Source organism: Schistocerca serialis, chromosome 7, assembly GCF_023864345.2.
Source record: "Schistocerca serialis cubense isolate TAMUIC-IGC-003099 chromosome 7, iqSchSeri2.2, whole genome shotgun sequence".
Classification (NCBI taxonomy): domain Eukaryota; kingdom Metazoa; phylum Arthropoda; class Insecta; order Orthoptera; family Acrididae; genus Schistocerca; species Schistocerca serialis.
This window is the reverse complement of record NC_064644.1, coordinates 83,372,118-83,393,451: the sequence shown is the minus strand read 5'-3', so window position 1 is coordinate 83,393,451 and position 21,334 is coordinate 83,372,118. Positions and strand designations below refer to the sequence as shown.

At 44.4% G+C, this 21,334-nt stretch overlaps 1 protein-coding gene across 1 annotated transcript in view; it reads right to left on the bottom strand.

Annotated features, from left to right (window-relative positions):
* Positions 1–21,334, bottom strand: part of LOC126412901 (uncharacterized) — a 380,720-nt gene that overhangs the window by 72,106 nt on the left and 287,280 nt on the right. Inside the window, exon 4 of the mRNA XM_050082790.1 lies at positions 20,597–20,756. Coding sequence (XP_049938747.1) covers positions 20,597–20,756 — 160 coding nt within the window. The remainder of the gene's footprint in view (positions 1–20,596; positions 20,757–21,334) is intronic.

The following is a 21,334-nucleotide window of genomic DNA, read 5'->3' as shown; positions in this document are numbered from 1 at the left end:
CAAAGGCAACCCTTTGTTGCACAGCTCGTACGAGTATGGCCTGGTGCGTTTGAATTTGGAATGGAAACATGCGTAGGCTCTTTCTCAGTATTTTCTGCGTGCTGGAACGCTTCAAACCAGTCTCAGATGTAATTCTACGGACGGATGACATTGGATTTCGCTGAATAATTCCAGAAACTGTGGCGATATTTTCAGGCGTCACTGCGGTTTGCTTGCGGCCAACATGCCCACTAGATCATCAGTTACGCTGCCTGTTCGTTGAAATTTTGCGAAGAGCGTACGAATGGTTTTCGCATCGGGTCCTTTCGGAACATTAAATCGTGCTTTAAAACTTCGCCTTGTTGCCGTAGGACTCTCTTCTAACCTGTGGTACTCAAGCACCGGAAAAACACGTTGTTCAATGGAGTACACGGTTTTAATCTCTTCCTTCGGTACGCTAACCTCCTTTCACGTTTCAATAGTGGAACTGATCGCTCTGGGCTTCGGATCACTATTTATACTAGGCATGGCGATTACAGCGCCATCTGTTAGCAGCTTTTGTAACTATTATTTCAAACTGCTGTACAAACTTCTTACAGCTTTCACAATAAACATACCGTTTACTCCATTCCTCTATCGATCTTTGTTTTCGAGATATTTAATTTTGAAATCAGGGAGTCCTTTTCTGGACACCCTGTATATGAGGAGCGTAAGAGACGGTTCGTTATTCGTTGTTCACTAAGAATGGCCACACCGGTGCTGCAGTCTGCCCTGCAGTAGATGCTCCGAGTTATATCGACCGTTTAACGTCTTACATGAGCCTTAATTAGCACTCGTTCCTCGTTACTTCAGCTGACGCAGCGGAATGTTGCTTTCCTCCAGAGGCAGCAGGATAAGATAACCGAGGAGAAAGCAGGAGAGCTATAACAGAGAGTCGAGGCGATGCTTTTCACTGCGGCCGCGGGGCACTTGCTGTCCGCGCACGGAGAAGTAGAACGGTGTCCACTCCGCGGCGGGGAAAGTGCAGCGAGGGAGTAGACCACTTACACGGGCGACAGGAGCCGACTGGAGGCTGCAGAACCGGCGGCGACCGCTGTCACCTCAGCTGCCTCGGCAGTCTGTTTTACTCGGTCACATCCTCCGTGTGAGGCGTATAGTGCTCGTCGATCGTGTGGCCAGGTCGCTGGCTCCCAAAAGGCAACCTGTCTTCTCAAAACCTCATCAGTGAGCAATGAAACTCCGTCAGGGTAACAGACATCGCTCTTTATTCGCACGAAGTAATGGCCGCTATCGACAGAGGATCTCAAGTTGATTCCGTATCTCTAGATTTCCGGAAAGCTTTTGACACCGTTCCTCACAAGCGACTTCTAATCAAGCTGCGGGCCTATGGGGCATTGTCTCAGGGAAGCGTTCTGGGACCTCTGCTGTTCCTGATCTATATAAATGACCTGGGTGACAATCTGAGCAGTTCTCTTAGGTTGTTCGCAGATGATGCTGTAATTTACCGTCTAGTAAGGTCATCCGAAGACCAGTATCAGTTGCAAAGCGATTTAGAAAAATATTGCTGTATGGTGTGGCAGGTGACATTTGACGCTAAATAACGAAAAGTGTGAGGTGATCCACATGAGTTCCAAAAGAAATTTGTTGGAATTCGATTACTCGATAAATAGTACAATCCTCAAGGCTGTCAATTCAACTAAGTGGGGAAGGCGAGCCAAAGGTTGCGTTTCATTGGCAGGACACTTAGAAGATGCAACAAGTCCACTAAAGAGACAGCTTACACTACACTCGTTCGTCCTCTGTTAGAATATTGCTGCGCGGTATGGAATCCTTACCAGGTGGGATTGACGGAGGACATCGAAAGGGTGCAAAAAAGGGCAGCTCGTTTTGTATTATCACGTAATAGGGGAGAGAGTGTGACAGATTTGATACGCGAGTTGGGATGGAAGTCATTAAAGCAAAGACGTCTTTCGTCGCGGCGAGGTCTATTTACGAAATTTCAGTCACCAACTTCTCTTCTGAATGCGAAAATATTTTGTTGAGCTCAACCTACATAGGTAGGAATGATCATCAAAATAAAATAAGAGAAATCAGAGCTCGAACAGAAAGGTTTAGGTGTTCGTTTTTCCCACGCGCTGTTCGGGAGTGGAATGGTAGAGAGATAGTATGATTGTGATTCGATGAACCCTCTGCCAAGCACTTAAATGTGAGTTGCAGAGCAATCATGTAGGTGTAGATGTAGATGTACATGTACGTAGCAGAAGTTAGTTGCATTTATGATACGACTTTGTTGGACGGCAGAGTGACATTAGGTAATATTAAGGTTCGATTTTTTTTAAAAATGTGGATCAGTTGATTTCAGTCATAGATAATAGCTCGTCTCTCATGAAATAATATGTCAACTCACACCCAAAGGAAAATAAAACTTAGAAAAATGATTAAAATCGGTAAGGTAGATACAGTGCGCCATGACATGGAGCTGTAAGAACTCAGAAAAGTTTTAGATACGATAGATCTACACGTGTTGTGTGTGTAGGAACTATATTCCTGAAATGAGACATTATCCCACATGTCAGGTGGGGCACAGATGATAGCATCAGCACGTCATCCAATAGACGACATTGTGATGCTGGATAAGAGCATAATAGTGACAAAGATACATCAACCGTATGAAGAAAAAGCGTGCATCCCAAACTCAAACTGCAGATGCGTGGGCAGACGGCACCTGGCGCATTGGATGTAGAGAGCTTAAATAGAGAGAGAGAGAGAGAGAGAGAGAGAGAGAGAGAAAGAGAGAGAGAGAGAGAGAGACAGACAGACAGACAGAGAGAGAGACAGAGAGGTGCAATTCTGATATTGACGCTGATTGGCTGAGAGCTCCGAACGTAACTTTATAGTTGCCTTGTGTTAACTGTGTTTTCCCTGGCCTAATATATTTACGGGTAGAAATATAGTAAGCCTTTGTCCACTTCTGTGTTCCCTTGTCGGTTCATTTTATGTGATGTAGTGTTGAAATCAAGGGCAAACTACAGTCGTAATCTTTCCCGCGGGCATGCAGCTTTACTGTATGGTTAAATGATGATGGCGTCCTCTTGGGTAAAATATACCGGAGGTAAAATAGTCCCCCATTCGGACCTCCGGGCGGGGACTACTCAAGAGGACGTCGTTATCAGGAGAAAGAAAACTGGCGTTCTACGGATCGAAGCGTGGAATGTCAGAACCCTTAATCGGGCAGGTAGGTTAGAAAATTTGAAAAGGGAAATGGATAGGTTAAAGTTAGATATAGTGGGAATTAGTAAAGTTCGGTGGCAGGAGGTTGGTTCTGAGCACTATGGGACTGAACTGCTGAGGTCATCAGTCCCCTATAACATAGAACTACTTAAACCTAACTAACCTAAGGACATCACACACATCCATGCCCGAGACAGGATACGAACCTGCGACCGTAGCGGTCGCGCGGTTCCGGACTGTAGCGCCTAGAACCGCTTGCCCACACCGGCCGGCGGGTGGCAGGAGGAACAAGACTTTTGGTCAGGTGAATACCGGGTTATGAATACAAAATCAAATAGGGGTAATGCAGGAGTAGGTTTAATAATGAATAAAAAAATAGGAGTGCGGGTAAGCTACTATAAACAGCATAGTGAACACACTATTGTGGCCAAGATAGACACGAAGCGCACGCCTACTACAGTAGTACAAGTTTATATGCCAACTAGCTCTGCAGATGACGAAGAAATTGATGAAACGTATGATGAGATAAAAGAAATTATTCAGGTAGTGAAGGGAGACGAAAATTTAATAGTCATGGGTGACTGGAATTCGTCAGTAGGAAAAGGAAGAGAAGGAAACATAGTAGGTGAATATGGATTGGGGCTAAGAAATGAAAGAGGAAGCCGCCTGGTAGAATTTTGCGCAGAGCATAACTTAATCATAGCTAATACTTGGTTTAAGAATCATGAAAGAAGGTTGTATACATGGAAGAACCCTGGAGATACTAAAAGGTATCAGATAGATTATATAATAGTACAAGACAGAGATTTAGGAACCGGGTTTTAAATTGTAAGACATTTCCAGGGGCAGATGTGGACTCTGACCACAATCTATTGGTTATGAACTGTAGATTAAAACTGAAGAAACTGCAAAAAAGGTGGAACTTTAAGGAGATGGAACCTGAATAAACTGACTAAACCAGAGGTTATACAGAATTTCAGGGAGAGCATAAGGGAACAATTGAGAGGAATGGGGGAACAAAGTACAGTGGAAGAAGAATGGGTGGCTCAGAGGGATGAAGTAGTGAAGGCAGCAGAGGATCAAGTAGGTAAAAAGACGAGGGCTAGTAGAAATCCTTGGGTAACAGAAGAAATATTGAATTGATGAAAGGAGAAAACATAAAAATGCAGTAAATGAAGCAGGCAAAAAGGAATACAGACGTCTCTAAAATGAGATCGACAGGAAGTGCAAAATGGTTAAGCAGGGATGGCTAGAGGAGAAATGTAAGGCTGTTGAGGCTTATCTCACTAGGGGTAAGATAGATGCTACCTACAGGAAAATTAAAGAGACCTTTGGAGAAAAGAGAGCCACTTGTATGAATATCAAGAGCTCAGATGGAAACCCAGTTCTAAGCAAAGAAGGGAAAGCAGAAAAGTGGAAGGAGTATATAGAGGGTCTATACAAGGGTGATGTACTGGAGGGCAATATTATGGAAATGGAAGAGGACACAGAGGAAAATGAAATGGGAGATACTATACTGCGTGAAGAGTTTGACAGAGCACTGAAAGACCAAAGTCGAAACAAGGCCCCAGGAGTAGACAACATTCCATTGGAAATACTGACGGCCTTGGGAGAGCCAGTCCTCACAAAACTCTACCATCTGGTGAGCAAGATGTATGAGACAGGCGAAATACCCTCAGACTTCAAGAAGAATATAATAATTCCAATCCCAAAGAAAGCAGGCGTCGACAGATGTGAGAATTACCGAACTATCAGTTTAATAAGTCACAGCTGCAAAATACTAACGCGAATTCTTTACAGACGAATGGAAAAACTGGTAGATGCCACCCTCTGGGAAGATCAGTTTGGATTCCGTAGAAATGATGGAACACGTGAGGCAATACTGACCCTACGACTTATCTTAGAAGAAAGATTAAGGAAAGGCAAACCTACGTTTCTAGCATTTGTAGACTTAGAGAAAGCTTTTAACAATGTTGACTGGAATACTCTCTTTCAAATTCTGAAGGTGACAAGGGTAAAATATAGGGAGTGAACGGCTATTTACAATCTGTAGAGAAACCAGATGGCAGTTATAAGAGTCGAGGGGCATGCATGGGAAGCAGCGGTTGGGAAGGGAGTGAGACAGGGTTGTAGCCTCTCCCCGATATTATTCAATCTGTATATTGAGCAAGCAATAAAGGAAACAAAAGAAAAATTCGGAGTAGGTATTAAAATCCATGGAGAAGCAATAAAAACTCTGAGGTTCGCCGATGACATTGTAATTCTGTCAGAGACAGCAAAGGACTTTGAAGAGCAGTTGGAGGGAATGGACAGTGTCCTGAAAGGAGGATATAAGATGAACATCAACAAAAGCAAAACGAGGATAATGGAATGTAGTCGAATTAAGTCGGGTGATGCTGAGGGAATTAGATTAGGAAATAAGGCACTTAAAGTAGTAAAGGAGTTTTGCTATTTAGGGAGCAAAATAACTGATGATGGTCGAAGTAGAGAGGATATAAAATGTAGACTGACAATGGCAAGGAAAGCGTTTCTGAAGAAGAGAAATTTGTTGACATCGAGTATAGATTTAAGTGTGAGGGAGTCTTTTGTGAAAGCATTTGTATGGAGTGTAGCCATGTATGGAAGTGAAACATGGACGATAAATAGTTTGGACAAGAAGAGAACAGAAGCTTTCGAAATGTGGTGCTACAGAAGAATGTTGAAGATTAGATGGGTAGATCACATAACTAATGAGGAGGTATTGAATAGAATTGGGGTGAAGAGGAGTTTGTGGCACAACTTGACAAGAAGAAGGGACCGGTTTGTAGGACATGTTCTGAGGCATCAAGGGATCACAAATTTAGCATTGGAGGGCAGCGTGGAGAGTAAAAATCGTAGAGGGAGACCAAGAGATGAATACACTAAGCAGATTCAGAAGGATGTAGGTTGCAGTAAGTACTGGGAGATGAAGAAGCTTGCACAGGATGGAGTAGCATGGAGAGCTGCATCAAACCAGTCTCAGGACTGAAGACCACAACAACAACAACAAATGTTGAAAAAAAAGTCATGCTGTAAGTCTGCAGTATAGATTGTGTCATCAGATTTTCTCCCCAATTTTTGTAGAGTACATTTTGATTGATGAGGGATATAGAGAAAATTCAGGTTGTCCCGCTATTGACCGTAAAACTGTAGTGAAGTTAGGTTTGTAACGTTAATATTTCCAGAGACTTCATGTTCAATGCTCAATCTATTGCAGTCCTTTTTAGTCAGTTAACGGTTCATCCACTTCTGGTTATGATTTGCTAATGTCAAAAATTCAGATCGCACCATTTAAGGTATATTTATAGTAATACATACAATTTACAAAATGTATATTATTTATTTATGGCCTGACTTTTTAATTCCTGTATAGTGACATTCAGAGGGCAAATTATTGGTTATGGTCAATGAAGTGCGGCGAACATAAATTTGACGGTGGGAATTTTGCTAGCGTGTACAGCAAGAATAGCATTTCAACGAAGACTACATTTTAAACAGTACCAGTATATATGCCAAGAACTGGTGCAAGGCTGGTAGCACCACTGGACCATCATCTCTTGAAACAAGGCAAGCAAATTCTGCAGAAAGCAACTTTTAATCAAAACTCAAGTAGGTAGAGGGCTACGTATGTAAAGTACAGTGCCCTAAGAATTAACTAGGTGTGTATATGAATATTGAGAGATGAGTCTGATATTTCGTTCCTCCTTTTCAGATGCTATTCCATCGAATTTGCGAGGAAGCCCACCATACTTGTGTACGTATCAAGCATCAACAGGTGAGCACCCCGAAAGCCGCAAGGAGTGTTACGAACATGCTGCCCTCCAAATTGACATTCAGGGAAACGTAGACACACAAGCGAAAATGGTTGAAGGGATATTATTCCATAATTTAGAACAATTTGAAACCAAATTCAGTGAGTGTGAGAAGCCCGACGCCTTGGTTGTAAACAAATCGGGCGGTGTGAGCCTAGTGTTACAAAATCGTAATCATCTCCCAAAGGGCTGCCTGTTACACAGATATAAGCAATGGTTTATTGCTCAATGTGTTCATTAATGATGCTAAAGTGAAATGTGTTGGAAACACGAACTTTCCCATTAACTAAATAACATATGGGTGATAAGTGACGTTCTTCTCCTTCCTTCTTCCTTCTTTCTTGTTCTTCTTCTTCAGTCTTTCGACTGGTTGGCAGCTGTCTCCCGGGACCTATTCTGAGCAAACGTCTTCATTCCTGTGTAATTAGAGACTCCTGCATTATACACTCCTGGAAATTGAAATAAGAACACCGTGAATTCATTGTCCCAGGAAGGGGAAACTTTATTGACACATTCCTGGGGTCAGATACATCACATGATCACACTGACAGAACCACAGGCACATAGACATAGGCAACAGAGCATGCACAATGTCGGCACTAGTACAGTGTATCTCCACCTTTCGCAGCAATGCAGGCTGCTATTCTCCCATGGGGACGATCGTAGAGATGCTGGATGTAGTCCTGTGGAACGGCTTGCCATGCCATTTCCACCTGGCGCCTCAGTTGGACCAGCGTTCGTGCTGGACGTGCAGACCGCGTGAGACGACGCTTCATCCAGTCCCAAACATGCTCAATGGGGGACAGATCCGGAGATCTTGCTGGCCAGGGTAGTTGGCTTACACCTTCTAGAGCACGTTGGGTGGCACGGGATACATGCGGACGTGCATTGTCCTGTTGGAACAGCAAGTTCCCTTGCCAGTCTAGGAATGGTAGAACGATGGGTTCGATGACGGTTTGGATGTACCGTACACTATTCAGTGTCCCCTCGACGATCACCAGTGGTGTACGGCCAGTGTAGGAGATCGCTCCCCACACCATGATGCCGGGTGTTGGCCCTGTGTGCCTCGGTCGTATGCAGTCCTGATTGTGGCGCTCACCTGCACGGCGCCAAACACGCATACGACCATCATTGGCACCAAGGCAGAAGCGACTCTCATCACTGAAGACGACACGTCCCCATTCGTCCCTCCATTCACGCCTGTCGCGACACCACTGGAGGCGGGCTGCACGATGTTGGGGCGTGAGCGGAAGACGGCCTAACGGTGTGCGGGACCGTAGCCCAGCTTCATGGAGACGGTTGCGAATGGTCCTCGCCGATACCCCAGGAGCAACAGTGTCCCTAATTTGCTGGGAAGTGGCGGTGCGGTCCCCTACGGCACTGCGTAGGATCCTACGGTCTTGGCGTGCATCCGTGTGTCGCTGCGGTCCGGTCCCAGGTCGACGGGCACGTGCACCTTCCGCCAACCACTGGCGACAACATCGATGTACTGTGGAGACCTCACGCCCCACGTGTTGAGCAATTCGGCGGTACGTCCACCCGGCCTCCCGCATGCCCACTATACGCCCTCGCTCAAAGTCCGTCAACTGCACATATGGTTCACGTCCACGCTGTCGCGGCATGCTACCAGTGTTAAAGACTGCGATGGAGCTCCGTATGCCACGGCAAACTGGCTGACACTGACGGCGGCGGTGCACAAATGCTGCGCAGCTAGCGCCATTCGACGGCCAACACCGCGGTTCCTGGTGTGTCCGCTGTGCCGTGCGTGTGATCATTGCTTGTACAGCCCTCTCGCAGTGTCCGGAGCAAGTATGGTGGGTCTGACACACCGGTGTCAATGTGTTCTTTTTTCCATTTCCAGGAGTGTATATAGCTTGTTTTAAAAATGCCAGTCGCAGTCTTCCAGGTATATCTCTCCTTGTAGTGTTCCTTGTGGAACACTTACACCAATCTAGTTGTGTCGTATTATGTAGTGAGTCCACTCGTGTCTTCGCCGCTGGATTGTTCTCCTAAACGACCTTTCTTCATTTCTTTACAGGGGTTCCCGGTGGGTGATTTTTTACGTCCACTTTATATTTAACAGGCGTCTTCAGCACCATACCTCATGTGCTTCAAAAAATATTCAGTTCATTTTTGCCTATTGACGATGTTTCACAGCCATAGAATACTACGCTCAAAAACAGCTCTCACTTCCCTCTTTCCTCGTTATTGTATTTATGCTTTTTAACAAAGCATTTGTTTGTTATTCGTGAACATTGCTTTTGTTTTCGTAATTCTTTGTTTTGCGTCTTATTTACTTCATCCGTCTTCAGTTGTCTTACTTTTTGAATATCTGTATGATCTTGTTTCTTCATTTCCTTTCCGCTAAATTTGATTTTTATTTCTTCTGGTTCTGACGACAACACGAATATTACTGTCCTTTTTGAGTTAATTTCCATCTGTACTCTTCCTTATTACTATATCTCTAGCGTCCGAGATTCTGTCGGGATTTCTTTTATCTAGAGCTACTACAGCTTATGTCATCCGAAAACCTAAGCATCCGTATTCCTTCTCTGTTTTCTCGGTACTTGCACAGTATTCTTTGCACTCATTTATTGCATGTTCTATGTACATGATGAATAGGGATGGGGACAGATTGCATCCTTGTGTAACTCCTTTAAGAATTCTAGCTTATTTTTGTGTGTTTCGTATCTCTAATACTGCAGTTTGTTCTGTGTATGGATCTTTACTTATTTTTCTGTATCTATAGTCTAGTTTAATCATTTGCAGTATTTACATCGGTTTGTTCCCATCGATAGCATGGACGCTTTTTTGAGGCGTAAGAAAGTTTTTTTAAAATTTTTTTTTAACCTCAAGCTTTCTTGAATTATACATCCGTAAAGAAATGTATTTTATAGATAACAGTGCTGAGGCTCCTGTTCATTACGTTTTGTCCTTACTATAGCTGACGTATTCGCAGCGACAGAAATCAGCAACTATGTTGAATTTTTTCAAAAATATGTTTTGCTGTTTATTTCAGGTGTTACTGATAGTTAGTACATCTATACCCAAACAGCTGATGTCAAAGAATTCGCAGTCAGCGAATGACTTTCGTTTATTTTTCAGTTCCACTTTTACAGTTTGACTGGTTTCGATCTCTTAAGAAGTGTGTAATGGGGTAAGCAACCTGCTGTGGGTGTATCGGACTGCCTTTATTACTGAACGGCTAAACCGATGTACAGTGCACGGTCGCAATTCTACGTCGCCTATCTAACGCAGGTTCGAATCCTGCCTCGAGCATGGATGAGTGTGCTGTCCTTAGGTTAGTTAGGTTTAATTAGTTCTAAGTTCCAGGCGACTGATGACTTCAGAAGTTAAGTCGCATAGTGCTCAGAGCCATTTGAACCAGTCTATCTAACGTCTTCCAGGGGCAACAAAAATTTGATTTTGAATATTTAATGTAATTCTTGAACAAATCTAAAAATTCAAAATGTCACCGATCTGTTATCGATATAAACCCGTCCAGGCGACAGCAGCGTAACCTGGCGCTCAATCACTGCTAGTCAGACACGCGCAAGGTGCGTGTAGTATCAGCGAACGGGCTGTCAGTGTTTAGAATGGTGAAGACGCCCGATCTATCTGAGTTTGACAGAGGGCAGATTGCGATGGCTCGGAGACTCCTCACGAGCATTTCGGAAACTGCGCGACTTGTCGTGTGTTCGAGGTATGCTGTGGTGAGTGTCTTCAACAAGTGGCGAAACCAAGGTGAAACCGTGTCCAGAGACGTCTTGCGGATGAGCGGCCACAAAATGGTTGGTTCAAATGGCTCTGAGCACTATGCGACTTAACTTCTGAGGTCATCAGTCGCCTAGAACTTAGAACTAATTAAACCTAACCAACCTAAGGACATCACACACACCCATGCCCGAGGCAGGATTCGAACCTGCGACCGTAGCGGTCACGCGGTTCCAGACTGAAGCGCCTAGAACCGCAATGCCACACCAGCCAGCTGAGCGGCCACATCTCATTACAGATATCGCACGTCGCAGGCTGGTGGAACTACACTACTGGCCATTAAAATTGCTACACCACGAAGATGACGTGCTACAGCCGCGAAATTTAAACGACAGGAAGAAGATGCTTTGATATGCAAACGATTAGCTTTTCAGAGCATTCACACAAGGCTGACGTCGGTGGCGACACCTACAACGTGCTGACATGAGGAAAGTTTCCAACCGATTTCTCATACACAAACAGCAGTTGCCTGGTGAAGCGTTGTTGTGATTCCTCGTGTAACGAGGAGAAATGCGTACCATCATGTTTCCGACTTTGATAAAGGTCGGATTGTAGCTTATCGCGATTGTGGTTTATCGTATCGCGACATTGCTGCTCGCGTTGGTCGAGATCCAATGACTGTTAGCAGAATATGGAATGGGTGGGTTCAGGAGGGTAATACGGATCGCCGTGCTGGATCCCAACGGCCTCGTATCGCTAGCAGTCGAGATGACAGGCATCTTATCCGCACGGCTGTAACGGATCGTGCAGCCACGTCTCGATCCCTGAGTCAACAGATGGGGACGTTTGCAAGACAACAACCATCTGCACGAACAAATCGACGACGTTTGCAGCAGCATGGACTATCAGCTCGGAGAGCATGGCTGCGGTTACCCTTGACGCTGCATCACAGACAGGAGTGCCTGCAATGGTGTACTCAACGACGAACCTGGGTGCACGAATGGCAAAACGTCATTTTTTCGGATGAATCCAGGTTCCGTTTACAGCATAATTATGGTCGCATCCGTGTTTGGCGACATCGCGGTGAACGCACATCGGAAGCGTGTATTCGTCGTCGCCATACTGGTGTATCACGCGGCGTGATGGTAGGGGGTGCCATTGGTTACACGTCTCGGTCACCTGTTGTTCACATTGACGGCACTTTGAACAGTGGACGCTACATTTCAGATCTGTTACGACATGTGGCTCAACCCTTCATTCGATCTCTGCGAAACCCTACATTTCAGGAGGATAATGCACGACCGCATGTTGCAGGTCCTGTACGGATCTTTCTGGATACAGAAAATGTTCGACTGCTGCCCTGCCCAGCACATTCTCCAGATCTCTCACCAACTGAAAACGTCTGGTCAATGGTGGCCGAGCAACTGGCTCGTCACAATACGCCAGTCACTACTCTTGATGAACTGCGGTATCGAGTTGAAGCTGCATGGGCAGCTGTACCTGTACACGCCATCCAAGCTCTGTTTGACTCCATGCCCAGGCGTGTCAAGGCCGTTATTACGGCCAGAGGCGGTTGTTCTGGGTACTGATTTCCCAGGATCTATGCATCCAAATTACGTGAAAACGTAATCACATGGCAGTTATAGTATAACATATTTGTCCAATGAATACCCGCTTACCATCTGCATTTCTTCTTGGTGTAGCAATTTTAATGGCCAGTAGTGTAACATCAGACTTTAATGCTGGGCAGAGTACAGGGGTGTCTGAAAACACAGTACACAGAACACTGCTAATGATGGACCTTCGTGCACGTGCCAATGCTAACACCTCGACGTCGCCAGCTACGACTGAAGCAGACACGTGAGCACCGGCAGTGGACGGTACCTCCTTCATCGTGCAGATGAGAGGGCGCGGATCTGTTGGGTCCCAGGGGAGCGGCTCCTTGACATCTGCTCTGCAGAACGGAGACGAGCCGGCGGCGGCTCAATTATGCTCTGGGGAACATTCACGTGGGCATCCATGGGTGCAGTGGAGCTCGTGCAAGGCACCATGACGGCCAAGGAGTATGGTACGCTGGTTGCAGACCACGTACACCCCTTCATGACGGTAATGTTCCTGATGGCAGTGGCATTTTTCAACAGCCTAGAGCGCCGTGCCACAAGGCCTGGAGTGTTGTGGAGTGGTTCGAGGAGCACAGTGGCGAGTTCCAGTTGATATTCTGGCTCGGAACTCGCCACATCTGAACCCGATCGAACACATCTGGGATGTGATTGAACGATTCGTCAGAGCTCATCGCCCCCTCCCCGGAATTTAAGGGAATTAAGTGACTTGTGTGTGCAGATGTGGTGCGAACTCGCTCCAGAGAGCTACCAAGGCTTCATTGCTTCCACGATACAACGCGTCGCCGCTCTTGTCCGTGGTGAAGGTGGACATACTGGCCATTAGGTACGTGGTCATAAGGTTCTGGCTGATCGGTGCACATCGGCCTGAAGAAGATGCAGGGAGACTGAAACCATGTTGCAGAAAAGTTACCAAAAAACGAAACTAAAATAAAATTTTTGGAGGAACATGTTTCATGCCTGAGGAAACAGCAAACGTCCAACTGATTGTAGACGTGGTACCGACTGTAGCCTTTCGCCCCTACTGTTTAATCTGTACATCGAGGAAGCAATGATGAAAATAAAAGAAAGGTTCAGGAGTGGAATTAAAATTCGAGGCGAAAGGATATCAATGATACGATTCGCTGATGACATTTCTGCCCTGAGTGAAAGTGAAAAACAATTACGTGTTTTGTTGAGTGGAATGAAGAGTCTTATGAGTACTGAATTTGTTGAGGGCAAATCGAAGAAAGACGAAAGTAACGAGAAGCAGCAGAAGTGAGAACATCGAGAAACTTAACATCAGGTTTGATGGTTACGAAGTAGGTGAAGTTACGGAATTCTGCTACCTAGGCAGCAAAATAACCAATGACGGACAGAGGAGGACATCAAAAGCAGACTAGCAATGGCAAATAGGGCATTCCTCGCCGAGAGTAGTAGTATTAAACATAGGCCTTAATTTGAGGAAGAAATTTATGACAAGGTACGTTTGGAGCACAGAGTTGTACGGTAGTGAAACATGGAGAGTGGGAAAACCAGAGCAGAAGAGAACCGAAGCATTCGAGATGTGGTGTTACAGACGAATGTTGAAAACTAAGTGGACAGATGAGATAAGGAATGAGGAGGTTCTGTGCACAATTGGAGAGGAAAGGAACATGTGGAAAACACTGACAAGGAGAAGGGACAGGAAGATAGGGCATGTGTTAAGACATAAGGGAATGACTTTCACAGTACTGGAGGGAGCTGTAGAGTGTAGAAACTGTATAGAAAGACAGAGATTGGAATATATTCAGAAAATAACTGAGGACATAGCTTGCAAGTGCTACTCTGTGATGAAGAGTTTGGCACAGGAGAGGAATTCGTGGCAGGACGCATCAAACCAGGGTGTCTATTCTGTATCTTTCCGCCATTGTGCCGATCGTTTCGGTACTCAAGAGCAGCGAACGGTCTAGTACTGTGTTATTCAGTATGCATTTCGGTAGCGATACCGTTCGGGTCTAGAGAACCGAAGCGCTGTTGTCGGTTTGTGTTGCGCAAGCCAATGAAAAGAAAGCGGCCTCAGATCCGCGCATGCGCACTGCAGCGCGCACAGCGCCACGAACACACAGCAGCTAGCAGACGACACAGGCGCGCTATTCTTCCAAGTACCGAAAATTGGCTTTACGTTGCCATAATGCATGACGCCGCATTCCATCGAGCTGACATGCCCGCCTTCATCGCCCTTGCCTCCTACTTAACAGTATCAGGCGCAGTACATCCATTTCCATGATTCTCAGCTGAAATGCATAAAAATGTTTACAGTTTCTCTGACCGCATGTTTCCATGCATGCATAGTAACGATAGCGTATTTGACTATACTCTGGAGATTGTCGTAAACGCCGCATTATATCATCTTATTCTCATTCACACTGATATCGTGTTTTGGATTTTACATTTCGGAAAATGAGTTAGGGACAATGTGTAGTACCACATTGTACTAATACATCTATAAAAACACTCGAAAAATTGATTCGGAGAGTTTCAAAGAATAAGAAGATAAACAGAATGTGGTTATAACTCGCTCCTAGGGATCCAAATGATTAAGTAGCCCACTTCCCTATATGGTACGTCAACGATTTGGATCTTTAAAACAAAATTGAAAGAAAAAATTCATTTTCGAGAGCTCCTGCAGTTCGTCGAAGTTTATAACATGCACCTCATGAATGAAAATGTTTCGTATATGGTGCTACAGTCTAAAAATATTACGACAGAGATCTCTCATCTCTGTCTACTGTGGTTGAGGATTCGATCGCAGATAAATACTTGTGACAAGCAACATTATGAAGATGACTGCTGCTAGTTACATTTCTAGTAATTTAAGTTGTGCTCTTAAATTCCTGTCTAATCGCATACTCGGAAATCGCTACGTATTCGGAAAAAATGGTGAATTATTTCTGACAAGAAAAATATTAAGGGCACTGTCGGTTGTTTCAGTCACAGCAATTTCATCTCCAACAATTTTATATTTCGTATTTTAAACACACAGAAATCACGAAATCGTTAATGAGGCTCTGAGCACTATGCGACTTAACTTCTGAGGTCATCAGTCGCATAGAACTTAGAACTACTTAAACCTAACTAACCTAAGGACATCACACACATCCATCGCCGAGGCAGGATTCGAACCTGCGACTGTAGCGGTCGCGCGGTTCCAGACTGTAGCGCCTAGAACCGCACGGTCACTCCGGCCGGCCGTTAATGAGGAAGTGCAGTCTTACATGTAAGGGATAACGAATATTGCAGAAAAATCTTAATTTACACCAATAACAATGTCTCAGAACGTGTTGCATATATGAATAGGGAAAAAAATTTCTTGCATCCACCCAAGCGCGAACCAATCACCTCTCGAATCGCATTCTCGCGTGCTAACCACTTGGCCACATTGAACAACGGTAACGTTGGCCTCAATTCCTGTATTATTACGTAGAGGAACGTATGGTGGCGTCTTTGCCAAACGGTGCTGCGTAAGTCATAAATGCGTGGTAGTTTGGAAGATTTCCAACATCAGGCATCACATAATTGCTTTCAATTGTTACTTGAAAGTTGTAAACACTTTTCGATAATTACTAACCAAACCATTTGTGGGAAAAAATACACAAAGTCAGTAGTAACGTCAGTTCACAGTCATGTAACATACGTAAGCAGAGCCGATGTCTTGATATTTAATGATCTTTAAACTCTTATTTGTATAAAAATAACAAGTATTTTGAGAGAATATTGACCGAAAACGTTTTTTTTCTTTCATGTAATCACTCACAGTAACAACCTAACCTAACCATATTTCTAACAAAGGAAAATAGTCTACTATGAACTTACTTTCCAACCGGATGCGTCCTCTGGTGATTCTTTAGTAACACAATCACTAAATCCAAAGCTAAAACCGCTAAATATGTTTGAAATATCAAAATATAGGTTTACAGTCGTGGACAAAACGAGCGAGACCCCTGGCCTTTTCGTTATGCTGATCCGCACAGCTTTAATGTCTGCTACACAGCATAACAGGTAAGGCGACGAAGTGCTACCAACGTACTATGCACAGGCGTGAAATTGAGAAACCACCCGAACTTTGTCAGACAGTTTTCAGTCATGTGTAAGACTACATTAATGCTGATTAGAGTGTTAAACACAACACATAAATATAAGAAACAAATGAAAGAAGAAACGCTAATTAGTATGAACTGTACCAATAAAAATGAATTTCAGGTTATCGAGATAATATAAGTGTTTTAGTAAGACAAAGTACCCCAGATCGTTACGAATTAGCAAAATATTATGCGCATTCGGTCGCGATACGGTCTGTGTCAACGTTCAGACCAGTGATACTGGATTACCGTTGCTGACCTACCATGAAAGTGTGCAAATTTAGCAATGCGTGAAGATTCATAGCGAAAATCAGTTAAAAATCATTCAGTGCCACACATAAGTCAATTCAGTTATTGACAGAAGCAGAAAAAGGTGGCAGTAACAAGTATGACATTCTACAAGAGTTTCATATTGACATTCACAGGGCGCCGGTACAGAATAAAGATAGCAAGAAAACGTAGTGAGGGCGCGAGGATTTCTTAAAGTTGCTTTACTGATAGTCTATCTGTCACTATCGAGATTAGAACCGAAAACAAACCAGAACTCCCTTGCAGTAGCAGAGACCTCTCACTACGCTAGCAGACAACACAGGCAAACAGTCCTCTATTATTAGCCCAGGCATGAATAAGCCGGCAATTTTCCAATGAAAATGGCAAAATGATCTGCAGTTTCTGTTGATAGAGCTTTCTGGACTCAAAAATATGAATTTTAGACCTTTATGTCACCGCTTATGTGACAATCATTCGGGATGTTTATCGAATTAAAAAAAATGGTTCAAATAACTCTGAGCAGTATGGAACTCAACTGCTGAGGTCATAAGTCCCCTAGAACTTAGAACTACTTAAACCTAACCAACCTAAGGACATCACACACATCCATGCCCGAGGCAGGATTCGAACCTGCGACCGTAGCGGTCGCGCGGTTCCAGACTGTAGCGCCTAGAACCGCTCAGCCACTCCGGCCGGCTATCGAAATAACAAAATACTGTTATTAGCGATTAAATTTAGTAGGATAATTCTGCATTATCGCAGGAGATAAACGGCTACATAGCTGCCAAACGTATTCTACAATGTTTAGAGTTCTCCATTAGACTCGCCACAGCCAGAAAATGTTCATTAGCCGAAGTGTTTCTTAAGATAGCTAGCAATGGGAATGCTCGCACTTCTAAAACGCGGTGGCATTAATACTGGGATGTGAATTACCACGCGTTTCTTCCTTCATTTATATCTTATAATTACGTGTTGTGTTTAACACACTAATCAGCATTAATATAGTCTTACACATGATTGAAAGCAGTCTGACAGTGTTCGGATGGTTTGTCAATTTCACGCTTGTGCATAGTATGTTGGTATTACTTCGTCGCCTTGCCTGTTATGCTGTGTTGCCGACTTTAAAGCTGTGCAGATCAGTATAACGAAAAGGCGAGGGGTCTCGCTCGTTTTGTCCTCGCCTGTACATAAGCCACAGCTCACCGATCGACAGGGTCACACCGAAATACAAAACCTCTCGGTACAATTGTCGTAAAATCGGTGGGAGGACCGTTCGGTAACAAGTCACAGAAGCTTACCAAATAGGATATTTCGATATTTATTTATTTAGCGTATGGCTAGACATGCAACATTAATACATCAAGTGTTAGACATTAAAATCTTATAACAATCATGAATATAATTTATGTTTATATTGGTCAGTTAAAAGGTTATATCGAGATTTGAGATCCATTCTAGCGCCGATGGGGATGCCTCCAGGAAGTCGGACCAGTTCCCTGCATATGCTCGCAAGGAGCATTCACCATGGATGTGTTGGATCGTCTGTCTAGGGTCACCGCAGTCGCATTCTGGTGACATTGCTCTTCCCCATTTGTGTAGTGAATCCGCACACCTGCCATGTCCAGTACGTATTCGATTTAATGTGGACCATGTTTTCCGTGTTAGTTCCATTCCAGAGATGTTGCAGTTATAGCTCTCAAACCAGGCCTGTAGTTGGTCATTTGTCTTTCGGTTCCAATCTAGTCTCCATTGTTTCATGTGGTCATAGTTATTATTTTGAAGCTGCTCAGCTGTGCGTATGGGTGGCTTTCTTGATTTCAATCGAGTGTGTCGCAGTTGTGAGAATTCTTCTTTAATTGGTAGTTCTGGTTTTGTCTCAATCTTTCTGAATTCGTGCAGTAGGGCCGCTTTTCTACGCAGGTCCGGGGGCAGGATATTACATAGCACCGGTAGCCAGTACGTGGGCGTTGATTTAACAGTTCCACAAATCAACCTCATTGTGTTATTTAATTGCCTGTCAATAAGTTTGGTGTGACAGCTATTAATCCAGACTGGAGCGCAGTACTCAGCCACAGAGAACACTAAGGCGATAGATGAGGTGCGTAATGTTTTTGCGTTAGCTCCCCGAGTAGTACCGCTAAGTTTTTGAATGATGTTATTCCGTGTTCCAATTTTTGCAGTGGTGTTCTCCAGATGTTTTCGGTAAGAAAGAGTGCGATCCAATGTTATACCTAAGTACTTTGGAAACTTATTATGTTTGAGGTTGGTGTTTCCGAGTTTTATGTTAATAATTTCATTTGCCATTTTGTTATTAAGATGGAATGTAGATACTTCAGTTTTGTTAGGGTTTGGCTTGAGTCTCCATTTCTTGAAATAATTGTATAGTATTTCGACGTCATTATTAAGGACTTCCTCTGTATTGAAGAGATACTTGTCTCTGGTAGCCAGTGCTATGTCATCCGCGTAGCAAAATTTTCTTGACTTTGTGTTTGGGAGATCTGCTATATAGAGGTTAAACAGACGAGGGGCCAATACGGAGCCTTGCGGAAGCCCGTTGTTAATAAGTTTTGTTTTGCTTGTCTTTCCGTTTAGGATGACCTGGAAGGTTCTGTTACTCAGCATATTATGTATTAAGGATGTTAAAATCTGGCAAGGAATCACTCTTAAGAGTTTGTAAATTATTCCATCTCTCCAAACAGTATCATATGCAGATGTTAAGTCTAGAAATACAGCACTTGTTTTCAATTTCTGTTGAAAGCCAGCCCCTATGTAGGATGTTAATGCCAGAACTTGGTCACAGCAACTACGGCCAGGTCTGAAGCCTGCCTGTTCTATAGGTAAGTTCTCCATAATGATGCCGCTAATTCGATTATGGACAAGTCGTTCGAGAAGTTTGTATGTACAACTAAGAAGTGCTATTGGTCTGTAGCTTAGCGGTTGGTCTGCTGGTTTCCCTGGTTTCAGCAAAGCTATTATTCTTGCCTTTTTGAATTCTCTAGGGAGATGGTTTGTAGTCAAAATGTTCGAAAAGAAATTTGCCAGCCATTTGACTACGTTCTTTCCAGCGTAGGTTAGAAATTCTGGATGTATGTTGTCAAAACCTGGGGCTTTGCCCGGTTTCATATCCTTGAGGGCAGTAATGACATCACCCTCAGTGAATGGTCTGGAAAGCTCTGATATATTTGGAGTATTCTTTTTTAGTGTTCTGAGTTCGCTCTTAATCATCCTGGTATGTGGTTTGTCTCTCGGAGCTCTTGACATTTCGACAATGTTATTTGCAATTTTCTCTGGTGTTATGGTTGGATTTTTCTGGGCTGGTCTTGTCGTACCTCCGAGTTTACGTAACAAACTCCATGCCTTCCTGCTTGATTGAGTGAAATTCATTCTTTCAGTTGCTTCAGTCCATCGTTGTCTTCTTGCGGAATCTAGATTGTGGAGGAGGTCATCAGCTATTTCTTGGTCACCACTACTAGTAAAATCCTCATATAGCTGATGGCATTTTGCATCCCATCCTGGGATGTATTCTTTTCGAAACCCCCTAGGAATGTGTTTTTTAGCTGTGGTAATTATAGCTTTCCTAAAACGATCGTAGCATTTAGGTAGTGACGGTATGAACCGGATGCATTTATCAAGGTCCGCTGAATACTTCTCCCAGTCAGCTTTTTGGAAATTCCATCTAGGTCGAGGGAAGGACCGTATCAGGGGTGTAGTGACACCGATGTCTAAAATAGACGTCACTACCGAGACTAACCTACTACACCGATCGGTATGAACGATACAGAATAGGGCCCCAGTCAGAATCCTGATGGTAAAAGAAAAAGGAGCTGGCTGTACTGCACGCAGCGGTACCGACCTGCGGCGGCGGCCCTGAGGAAGGCGTGCTGGCCGGCCGCCCTGTGCGCCCTGCGCAGGGAGCCCAGCTTGTCGGCCGGCGCGCCCGACGCCACGAGCCGCACGTAGCAGCACGTGATGACGGCGGCGCCGCCCGCGTGGCACCACACCAGCACGTACCACTGCAACACACACCACACACCACCTGCACTCGTCTGGCGCTCCACAAGACGGCTACCTGGACAGCTGTCCGGCAGTTGCGAAAATTGCTAGTTTTATAGATCTGCCACCTTGTTACGTTGCCGCTCGTGCTTCCACAATGGAAAAATGGCATCCAAAACATTTTGACAATATCACCTTTCTGACTCATTTTATGGTGATAATACTCTACCAGAAAGGAAAATTAGAACACCCTTTTAGATGTTTCCAGTTAACTCAAGAGTTATTGTCGAAATTGTGGTGTCACCGCCAGACACCACACTTGCTAGGTGGTAGCTTAAATCGGCCGCGGTCCATTTAGTACATGTCGGACCCGCGTGTCGCCACTGTGTGATCGCAGACCGAGCGCCACCACAAGGCAGGTCTCGAGATACGGACTAGCACTCGCCCCAGTTGTACGGACGACATTGCTAGCGACTACACGGACGAAGCATCGCCCATTAGCCGAGCAGATAGTTAGAATAGCCTTCAGCTAAGTCCATGCCTACGACCTAGCAAGGCGCCATTAGCCTTACATAGTTTGATAGTTATCGTATGAAAT